The sequence below is a fragment of the Pterocles gutturalis genome, unplaced genomic scaffold (assembly GCF_000699245.1).
Source record: "Pterocles gutturalis isolate BGI_N339 unplaced genomic scaffold, ASM69924v1 scaffold3548, whole genome shotgun sequence".
Lineage (NCBI taxonomy): Eukaryota > Metazoa > Chordata > Aves > Pterocliformes > Pteroclidae > Pterocles > Pterocles gutturalis.
Window position 1 is genome coordinate 158,447 of NW_010117815.1, and position 11,248 is coordinate 169,694.

General features: G+C 38.1%; 1 protein-coding gene across 1 annotated transcript in view; it reads left to right on the forward strand.

The window, feature by feature from the left end:
• CA10 (carbonic anhydrase X) overlaps positions 1–11,248 on the forward strand; it is a 174,333-nt gene that overhangs the window by 158,286 nt on the left and 4,799 nt on the right. Inside the window, exons 5-6 of the mRNA XM_010075933.1 lie at positions 5,193–5,288; positions 7,557–7,629. Of these exons, the coding sequence (XP_010074235.1) occupies positions 5,193–5,288; positions 7,557–7,629 (169 nt within the window). The remainder of the gene's footprint in view (positions 1–5,192; positions 5,289–7,556; positions 7,630–11,248) is intronic.

Sequence of the window (11,248 nt, forward strand, 5' to 3'; positions counted from 1 at the left end):
CAGGTCAGCCAAAAATACCCCATGTTTAGAGTAATCAGCAGTGGAAGCCCTCAGCAGTGACTGCCCTGTCAAAAATTCCCCTAAAGTCTCACAGCAGCCAGCACCACAGACACATCTACATACCTCTGGGGCTCAGGCCGGATTTTTCCTTCCTTGTGTTTCCTACTATCTGGAAGAGAGTACAAATGGTTGCGACACTTGCAACACTTTGGCAGCGTTTGGATGGAAGGAATCCATCACCTTTCACACACATCCTTCAGCCTATCATTTACTTAATTTTTTGATGTCAGCCACAGTTGTTACACATCCTAGAACCAGGGAACATTTAAAAAAATTAATTTCTTTCACAAAATGAGGACCTCAGATCTCATACCTGTTCAGATCCATTAAGTTAATACCATCAATAACTCCCAGGTGATATGACATTACTGCCCTTTCCAAAGGGTTTGACAAGACCTAAAGAGCAGCTGTATTTTAACACTGGAATATCAACTGTTCTTATTAAAAGGTTTTAACTCATTAAAATTATTTTCCTCGCTGGACAGCTGCCATACAGAAATTACGTTTCTTTTGCTGTTATTATTAAACTTCAGATAAACAAAAAACATATAATTTTTTTCCTTAATGAGTTCTTAGCCACTTTTTACAGGGAGTCAGAATCAAAACAAATATTTAACTTGTCTTCTTGAGCAATTTCATTTGTTTTTGTTCCCTGCTGTGCTGGAAACATGTTTTGTGCTTGCTCTCAATCAGGTATCCCAACAGTCTATCAGGTAGCACAGCATAATACAAATATTATAGTTACAGATTAGCTGTTCCCTGCTGTCATTCATTTCGTGGTTTACATCTCTTGTCATGTACAAATCAAAATGTTTACGCACTCAATTACAACACTTCCAAGTGAGAATAAAGGGTATTCCATTACTCCCACGAGGACTATGGGAACATTTGTGTGTAAAGTACTGTTGATAATCTGAATTCCCTCAGTTTCATATTGCTCCGTGTCTCACTGCAGCAGAACATCTCACAGTGATCTAGCATTTATAAAGGGGTTATGCACGCACGCTCGATCTGAGCTCTGGAATGCACAGAGGGGCTTTGTCCAACTTAACAAATTGCTCAAAGATTGCTGAAAAGAGTCCCTGGAATTTTTGGCACCCACAGCCATCAACACAGCCAACTGCCTCCTTTTGCTTGGCCAAAGAGCCTCGGTCCAGTGCCACACAGGAAATATCCTGCTACTAGCTCTGCTCAAAGATGCACATTTCAGCTGGGTGAAGGATCAAGAAAAACAGCAAAATGCATTGCAGAGGAAAACCAGTACAAACAGTCTGAGACAGGGCTGAACTTCATCAAAGTGCAGGCAAAGAACAGGTTATTGTCATTGTTAACATACGTGCACGTGTGTTGGGAAAGGGAATGCGTTGTTTTCCCCACAGGGCCCAGAACACAAGCCATAATACCAGCCTATCCATATGATTTTGCCCCAAAGGCGCAACCTGCCAGGCTGAGGAGAGCGTGCTCCGTACATTCCCCCTAATGTCCTGTCGTCCGCTCCTGCTGACATTCCCAGCACCGCCAACCTCAGGTGGATAAAAGTGCTGTGTCTGCTGCTCCCCCGCTGCACGTTCTCGGGTGATGGAACAAGGGCACATTCGGGATTTTCATCGGCTAAAAGACAGTAATTAATCTTAGTTCTCTTCTTCTCTCTGAAAAATAGAACTTCTATAGCTCGAGGAAAACAAAGAGCTAGCAGTTGTTCTGTGGCAAATTAATCTTAAAGGGGAATCTTCCAAAGAAAATCAATAGCTTATAACAAGTTTCTGTATTGTGTTTGAGCCCTGAAACTCAAACTGGAACCAAAGGGTACCTTCAGCATTGCAAGTTTGCTCTTGTTGTGCTTTGTTTTTAATAAAATGTCATCATTTGAAAAAGTGAGATTTTTCACATACGAGCAATTGTAGTTATGTGTGGCTTCACCTTCATGGAAGCCTCTAGTAACATTTCATACAGACTATAAGATTACAGGTATTTCAGGAAAATTTAAAGACATTATTCTCAAAATAAGGAATTTAATAGGGAATTATATTTTTTTTATCCGGCATTATTCTATACCTAAGACATCTTTATTCATTTTTACCTTTCTAAATTAATCTGTTCCATATGAGAAACTCTGAAAATTATGTCTCCTTACATCGTCAATCTTAAAAAAAAAAAAAAAAAAAAAAAAAAAGCCTAAGGAATTTAACCATGATGCCATGGAAACACCTTTAAAAATAATTTGGGTGCAGAGAGGAAGGGTACAACTCTAACACAGAGGAAACTACAGGTTTCAGAAGAAAAAAAAGTGTCTTCATTCAGCACTGGGATCTTTGAGAAACAATAACACAGAGCGAGGCAAGGGGGTCTGTTCAAACTCTAGTGAAGCAAGATTTCTCAAGCTCGCTCTCCAATATGGTTCATCACCAAATGGAGATGTGATAAGGAGAACGGGACAGAGGTGTACAAACCTGCAGGAATGGGAAAGTTGAAATGAAACCACTTTGAAGCACTGATAAAGAATGCCAAAGTTCTCGGACAAGTATCGTAAAGACAGTGCAATACAGGGTGGAGAAATCATTTCTAGATTAAAGGAAATAACTCTTCTCATTTCTAATCATTCAAGTCTCTTAACTCATTCCCACAAACACCTATTGGCTGCCTGCAGCCAGGGTGTGAGTTTTGCACAGAGTGAATTGGATCTTTTCCTGACATTGAGAGAGGTCCCCAGCAGAGCCTGGACACTTACGTGCTGAGGCCCATATCACTCGTTGCAATATTATGTGTTATGCAGGACTACAACTGCACTGCACAGTGGGTCTGGGACAAGTATCCTTTATGTGGCGATATATACTTCAAGATTTTTATTTCTATAAATCCCATCAGTAAAAAGGGGAGTTTGATATTGACTCAGGGCTTCCATGGGTAGAAGGAGAATTTAGTCGTTACTTTTACCCATTCCTGCACTAGACATTTTTATTTTTTAGGTGAACTAAATTAATCTAAGAAGCTGTTATTCATTCTGGGACTCTGTACAGAAGGAGTTCTAAGTCTAAAGCAGATTTCATCACTTATTTACTTGATAATTCACAAGTTAGTTTTGCTGCCAGAGTGAATAGTTGCACATAAAAAGAAAAATATGTTACTAAGCCTAAAGATTTCAGTGGGTACAGAGTCCCCAGACCCATGTTATTGAAGTTCAGTGGTATCACAAAGTGATGACTACTGAGCCTAGAACCTTTGTGTGCTGTGGAGTGAATGCTCTCATTAATCCTTCACAAGACCTTTGGAAAGCATACTGCACTCATCCTGCTGTCAGAAGTTAGTACATTACTTCACTGGCTACTGTGACGTTTTTGCTTTTTCATTCTAGTTTCATTTGTTTGCTTGCCTTAAAAAATGCCTACTGTGTGAATTGTGGAAAGGTCAACCAATAGTTCCTAATCCAGACAGGACAAAAGTAACTGAAATTAACACATTACAGCTGCAGTTTTGACCCTTACCTTATTTTTTTGGTCTGTGAACTGTTAGTTGGAAAGAGTAAAGCTATGTGTCAAAGATCTTGTAATCTTACTAATGCAAATACTTGCCATCCTTTCAGAATTCCCATGCTCCTTTTTACACCAATATCCAAGCAAAACAACACCACTAAGGGATTTCGAGAGTGGTGGGAGGACAATGCTTGGTGGATTTTTATATTAGGAAAGCTCATAAAATCTGTTTCTGAGTAATTTACTTGTAAGAAGAATACATTTAGCAGTCAGTGCAGAATGTAGGAAACAGAACTGTCTGGATACTCCCAGAGTTTGGATGCATCACTTATTTCTCAACTTATAGACTTAGATAATAATGGTGTAGGTTAGACATAAACTGGGATGCTGTTAAAGTTCAGATCACTACCAGTACACGTTGGTGGACATATGTATTAGGACAGCAAAGCAAGGCTTTGGCTTTGTAACTTGATTGTGCACTGCCGATAGTATAGGGACACCATTCTGGCAGAGAGTATTTCAGTACTGAAGCACCAGACATTGCATTCAGCCAAAAGAGAAAGTCACCAATGCAGGCACTAAACCCCTTCTCGGTGTTTTTTCGGGATGAGATTTCCTGATTGTAAACATGGATAGCACACTACGAATAAATGTTTTTACTGGCAGTGTTAGTCTTTGGCCATTTGTATAGTTAAAAAGACTACCAGACATAGATCAAGTTAATACTGATCTTGTTCACAGTATTTAAGTCCAGAAATTTCAGTAGATAGCTTTTATATTTATGCCAGCACATGGAAGACTCACCTTATTTTAAAATACAAACGTCAGGCTGCTGTAATTCTGAAAATGCCGGAACAATGACCTTACTTTTCTAATTGACATTTGAAAACTAAGAAAGATATCTTTAGCCTAAATAAAGCCAACTAGCCTTTTAAATTCTTCAAGTACTTAACTGCCTCATGAGGTCCTTAAAGTTGATCGTTAAAAAAAGGTATAAATTGCAATATAAATTGTGACAGTGTCCAGTGATCCCAGAAAATCAAATGCCATTGTTCTGGGTAAGACATTTGCATATGCAGGGAGAGAGAAGAACTGTGCCTTCATAACTTCAAAGTTCCAGCAAATCATAAAACTAAAAAGCAGAAGGAAAGCTGTAGGAGCGAAGGAGAGCCAGGTTAACGATAATACCGAGTAACCAAGTTTGTAAAACCTGGGGCCAATGAATATCAGTATTTTTAATTCTGCAAGTGCTGGTTGAAACAGTTCCAAACCCGTATCCCATATGTTCTTCAGATATTTCAACTCTTGACTCCTCTGTGTTTGGCTTGGGGCTGAAAAGTACAGATTACTTGATGCCCGTGGCAAGTGCTGTTGCAACAGGGAAATTATGTCAACCCCTGCAGTGCAATTCAGAACTTGATGTGGGTAAATTCACTTACTGGCAATTTAAAAGAAAACACGCTGGTGCTGTGCCAGTCAGAGCCAGATGGTGACTGAAATTATTAAAATCGTGTGCTGCAAACCTCTGAAAAATTGCGCTATTACAAAATATCCTAATGTAGATGAGATCCTAATACAAACCCATTGGTGTACAGAGTATTTGCAAACTGTGTATGGTATGAGTTGCTGACATTTGTCATCTTTCTCTTCCCTGTTATCTAGGTTCAACTAATCCACTATAACCATGAGCTGTACACAAATGTCACAGAAGCTGCGAAGAGTCCTAATGGGTTGGTGGTAGTTTCCATATTTATGAAAGTAAGTATTCAGTAGTAGCAATACCTAATATAGAGACAATAGACTATTTTCCCTATGAGCTGCAAATCTAGGAATTAGGCTCCTCATTATACTATAGCAATGCCTAGAGGCTCTGATCTGGAATCCAGAGATGGCTTTGTCCCAGGAACTGGACACACCATCTCTCCTCCAAAATATTTCCAATGTAATGTAAGGAAAATTAAAAGGGATAAGGAACAGGGGGGAAAAAATCCTTATAAATATCACTCATAACATTTCAATGGCTATGACAAAAGTTCCTAGTTTTGCAGATTTGGTGGTTGTTCATGAAATATCGTTCATTCAATGAAAAGTAAATCTCTCCTAACAAGATGAATCCCTGGGACAGAGAGCATGTTTGCTCTTCAGAGACATGCTGATGTTTCAAAGTCAGCAAAATAACTTCTTCTAACAATGCTATTTAAAATATCCTAAACTATCAAAACTGAAAGAATGTAAAAAGTATAGTTCTAATATCTTCCCTTTCACAGAGCTAGAAAGACATGTGAATATGTTGTCGTATTTTAGTCTCCATCCTGTTGTGTTCAAGATGCACAGTTAGGTCTATAAACTGCAGGGATCTAGCATTGAACTCCAGACTTAACAGTTCACTCAAACCTCTGTAGTTACATTGGAGAAACCTTTTCTCTCATTTTATATGAAGAATACATTTTCCCCCAAAATGTTGTTCCTATTCTGCCACTATGTATCTCTGTTTCATCAGTCTAAAAAAGCATATTTCTGAATAAGTGCTTCATGCTGCAACAAATAGCTTTCATCATCAGACCTTACATATTGGATATCTATTAATTCCCTTTAGTACTCTCTAATCCCATCTCATAAGGTAAAGTTCCTGACAAAGCATTAAAAATATGCACTTCAGAGAGCATATTGAATAATTAGATATGAAAATTGCCCTTTCATACAGGTCTGATATTTAGGGAAGATATTTAGGTTAGCTTTTTTCATCCAAAATGCATTGTATTGTGACCCAACTTCATGCAAAAGGATTAAAATTGAATCAAGCCTAAGCCTTCAAAACACCCAGCATGCCAGTTTTGTCTGAATAATGCATCACTCATGTACATGCTGAGTCGCACACCTCTTGTAATGAACAACAAAATTTAGTATCTGCCTCACCATATTTTTCTCTAGGCCTCTCCCAATGCCATCAAAAGTTGTGTTCTATTTTAAATGTCCAAAGTAGTTAGAAAAACTTTTAAATGGAGAGGTAACTATCTGAATTTCCACAAAATGGAACCTGAACTGAATTTTCCTGAAGGCTACCTCTTAAACAGAGCTGGATTACAGTTAGCCCATTTATTTTCCTAAATCTTAAACTTTTTGTGACGTTTTCCATTTTCAAAGTAAATGTATTTCACTCTGGATAAATGCTAGCAGTATAACAGCAGCATCCAGTGTCTGATAAAAAACCACATCACAGAATAATTGAAAAATAAGCAGGATATTAGAAGGCTAGCTACAGAGTTACTAAAGTGTCTCCATAAAAAAAAGGTGACACTGATTTTATTGCTAACGAATAATAATTTTGCCATTTGCAGTGCAGTAAAATCTCTCGATACATTATCATTGATAATCAACAATGGTATTGCTGGTAAAGTGCATACACCTCCCATACACCCCCCCCAAAAACCCAACACAACAACGCCTCTAAACCCTGTATCATTTCTCCTTTAAGTCTCCTTCAGGTATGCTTTTGCTAATGTAGACTGAACATTTTTGTGTATGTATACATATTTGTGGGTGCATATAGGTGAAATTTAGGTATTTCATAACTGCATGTACAACAAAGGGAAGACAGATTCTATTTGCAACCTGATATCTGCAAGTAAAGTACATTTCTCAGTAAATAGAAAAACAATAGAATACTGTATGAAAATCATGCCTGATGATATTAACCACCTGCAAATCCCATCAAAGCTGTTAGAGAAGACACTGGTACTCACACTTGTATTCAGGCATTAAACTTCTATTCATCCAGTTCTCCCATCCCTGTTTTTTTTTTAAATTTATTTTTAGATACCAACTTTCTAACAGGTTTTGTTAGAAAATATCTACGTAACTACTTCCTCTTCCCACTACAGTTAAAAAGATGCCGAAACAATTTGAAGGAGTGGCACGAAAAAGAGTGTGTGTGTGTGTATCTGCGTGCACACACAGAACAGCTACGTTTCCAGAAAGGAAATGTTTGTGAGAAGATTTTGACGTTGTACGTTTTCTCTTCTGTAGGTATCTGAATCATCAAATCCATTTCTAAATCGTATGCTTAACAGAGACACCATAACAAGAATAACGTATAAAAGTAAGTTTCTTTTAATTTACTATGGTAAACAGCTGTGTGCTTTTAGTATCAAATAACATATTTAGCGATGCGCTGAAACAAGGCACTTCATTACGGGCAAAATTGCAAAGTTTGTGTTGGCAGCAACTCCGCACGATAAATGTGGGAACCTGAAAAATCTGGTAAGGTCATCAGTTCATCAAATTAATTTTGAACTTCAAAGTCTATTTTATGTTTGAACAAGCACTAAATTAATGAAATTATACTTAACAAATACATATTCTGTATTCACACAGAATACTCGGGACAAACTGCCTACCGTGAGCAATAAAAGTAACATGCGGAGCAGCCGGGATTATATCGCATCAAGTTATGTCAAGATGCTGCATCATTAACTGGGGAGATTTAGTGTTCATTAATGCTTTCTTTTTGTACAGAAAAGTGATGACATTTCTATTCAGCTATTGCTGCATTTAATGGATATATAAAGAGGTCATTAACATCGCATGTGTATTTGTTGTGTTCGCATTTGGAAAGCCTTTAACCGATAATGCTCAATAATGCCTTGTTAATATATCGAACCTGGGGAAAAATGGAGCTTAAATGTCAGAGGAAATTAGGCTAGTTTAGAGAAAGTCATGAAAAATACATAGATCTCAATGGAACAAATTAAACCTCTTCTCCTGAAAACCCTACTCACTTTGTCAAATATTCACTTGAATTCCAAGCAGCCACTAAGTTAATAAAATAAGTTAAACAATAACAGAATTTAACTTGCAGAAAGTACACAGCAAACTGAAAAAATAAGCGAAGTATTGTAAAACTCAGCCTTCATTTGTTATTCTACAATGACTTAACATTTTTCATTAATTTCATTAATTTTGCTTTTGTTTGTGAAAGCTGGGAGAGAGTTGTTCATGATCACTGGAATGAGACTGGTTGTCATGCCTCTAGGATTTGGTTCACAGTTCTACAAGGGTTTGCCTCAGTTTACCTCTCTGTAAATTAAATATCTTACTGTATACTCTACAACAACATAGCTTTACTTGGAAAACTTTGCATGTGAAACTCCAGAGATCTCAAATGTCCATTTAACTTCAACAAAAGTCACTAAACTTCATGTTTATGATGGAAGGGTCTGGAGAGATTTCTGTACACACCCCTAAAGTACAGTCTGATTCCTTTCCATGGATTCTGTCTTTTCCCCCTCCGTGGAAGGGTCCGGAGAGGTTTCTGTACACATCCCTAAAGTACAGTCTGATTTCTTTCCATGGATTCTGTCTTTTCCCCCTCCCTGAAAAGCTAGGATTGTGGAAGAAAAAAATGTAGACACACAATGTAGAGTGAAAGCACAGATTTTACCCACTAATTCCTGAACAAGAGAGCACTAGAAAGGTTTCTAGTCTTGCCATACAATACAGAATTTGAACCACAGTGCCAATCCAACCCCATTCGGAAGGAGACAGTTCCTTGTCCTCTCATGTAACACAAACCTTTCTTCCTACTGATGTTTCTCTAATTTTACCTAACAAACCTTGTTACATCTTTGGTACAAATAGGAGGCCTCTATTATGATAAAACTCTATTCTCATGATACCTAATAGAAAGGAAGGAGAGAGAGGGTTCCCCTCAGAACATTTTTTCCAAATTGTTCTATCAGTGTGAAATGTCTTCTCTCTGCATGGAAGGAGCAGGAGATTAGCCCAGTTTCTAAGCTGCCTGTCTTGATTCCTTGCAAAAACACAGCAATACTGTTCCAGAAGAGCTCCCTCCCTACCAGTGCTGCTGCAGCATCCTGGAGATGGGAAATTATTGTTAAGGCTGTATGTGCTTTTTCAGGCTCTTTCACTCCCAACTTACACATTCCTGGCTTCTGTCCAGGGAGCAGCCAGGAGATCTGTGGCTGTACCACTGGGGAAGCTGCTTTTCCCCACGTACATGCACAGACCATTGTTAACAATCTGTGCACTGTCCTGAATACAAGTCAGTCAACTACAATGTGGCACACACAAAATAGATATCTATCATCAATATCCCTCATCTATACTAATCTTTAGTTAGCTTTCCATCTCCTAGTAAACATTTCAGGGCAAATTCTACCTTGTTTAAATCATTTTAGCCCAACCAAACTAAATATGGATGTGACAAAGCAGATTTAGTCCTTTGAGTTCAAAACTGTCTGTTCTGACTCTGTGCCATTTGGAGCTGACACACCACTCTCCATGGTTCATAAATAATGAACAGGATGTTCATGTGGGAAAGGGAGAAAATGTGTGATGACTCATTGAAAACAGGCACTGGCTTGAAAAAAAAAAGCATTCATTCTCTTCTCATGTAATTCTAGCAAAATCGCCGCTGCACCGCAAATAATGCTTTAATGAACAGGACACAAGTGCATTCCATCATCTCCAGCTGTTAAAATTTAACAGCATTTTGACTCTAATGCTATCACAATGGTTTTGCACTTTTGTCTGGAAAATTTTAGGTTTAGAAAGACTCTGTATCCCAGGCCACAGGCCAGTGAAGGCTGAGCATGTTAAAAAAAAGATGACAGCCACCTACAAGACACTAATAGTACTTTCCTCTACTTGACCATCCAGCTATATGGCACGGCAGTTAGGCTGGCTCGAAGCGCAAGAACATGGCAGAAGGCTGTATTTCTGACAAACCTGAAAGGACATGCCAAGATGATATTTTGTAAAATAACAAACACATTTAAAATATGAAATAACTGGAAGGCACTGGTCAATGTGGTATAAGTGTTACGCTCTCAGCTTGACAGTTTAACTGATGCTGTAGCCACTGAAATTGCTACCCCAGAAGCCTGTAGCATGTTGACTGCGCTATGTTAAAATTTTTTTTAAAAAGGGGGCGGGGGGTTGCATTTGTTTTGCCTGTGCTCTTTGATTTTCTGTTGCCCAAGACAGTAGTCTGCAGTCTTTTTTTTTTTCCCCAATAGACAGTATGAGCCAAGGATTTTACTCATCTACGTTTTGTCCTTCAGCTATAATGTGTTAAATACAAGTTAAATTACTCTTTTCTTTTTTAGTTCTTATACGCTTCCTCGATCATTCATATTTCTTTCCTTGGTTCCATTTACAATCTTTTCCCGATGGCCAATGAACTGTTTATCAGCTTAAAAAAAAAAATAAAACCAACACACAAACAAACAAACAAAAACCAAAACCAAAAAAACCTCAAAAACACAAAACCTAAAACTGTTTAAACTCCCAGTGAATGGTACATGAAAAACAGAGAATCCAACAGAAATGACTAAATTACTGACATTGACTTAAAAGATGCACTTTCAAAATTTTCCTTTAGTCCAAGCAGTACCCTCTATTTTATGTGTACTATCTTCCTTGCCTTTCATTAAAATCAACGTCCATTCATCTCGTGTATTGAAAGGGGAAACATGCCTAAATACGCAGCGTTCCTTGCACGTGTTTTAGCACTCACTCTGCAAATGAACCGTTTTGGACACGCTCCATGCAAGTGAAAGCATGCAAAGAGATTTCACAACATTGCAGCTCATAACTAGCTTTCCCCAAGACAGACGATAGCAGCAACATATAAGAAGTAAAGCGTGTACCTCCTTGAGTATTTCTTATTAAGGAACTCCTACAGCCTAAGATTCAGC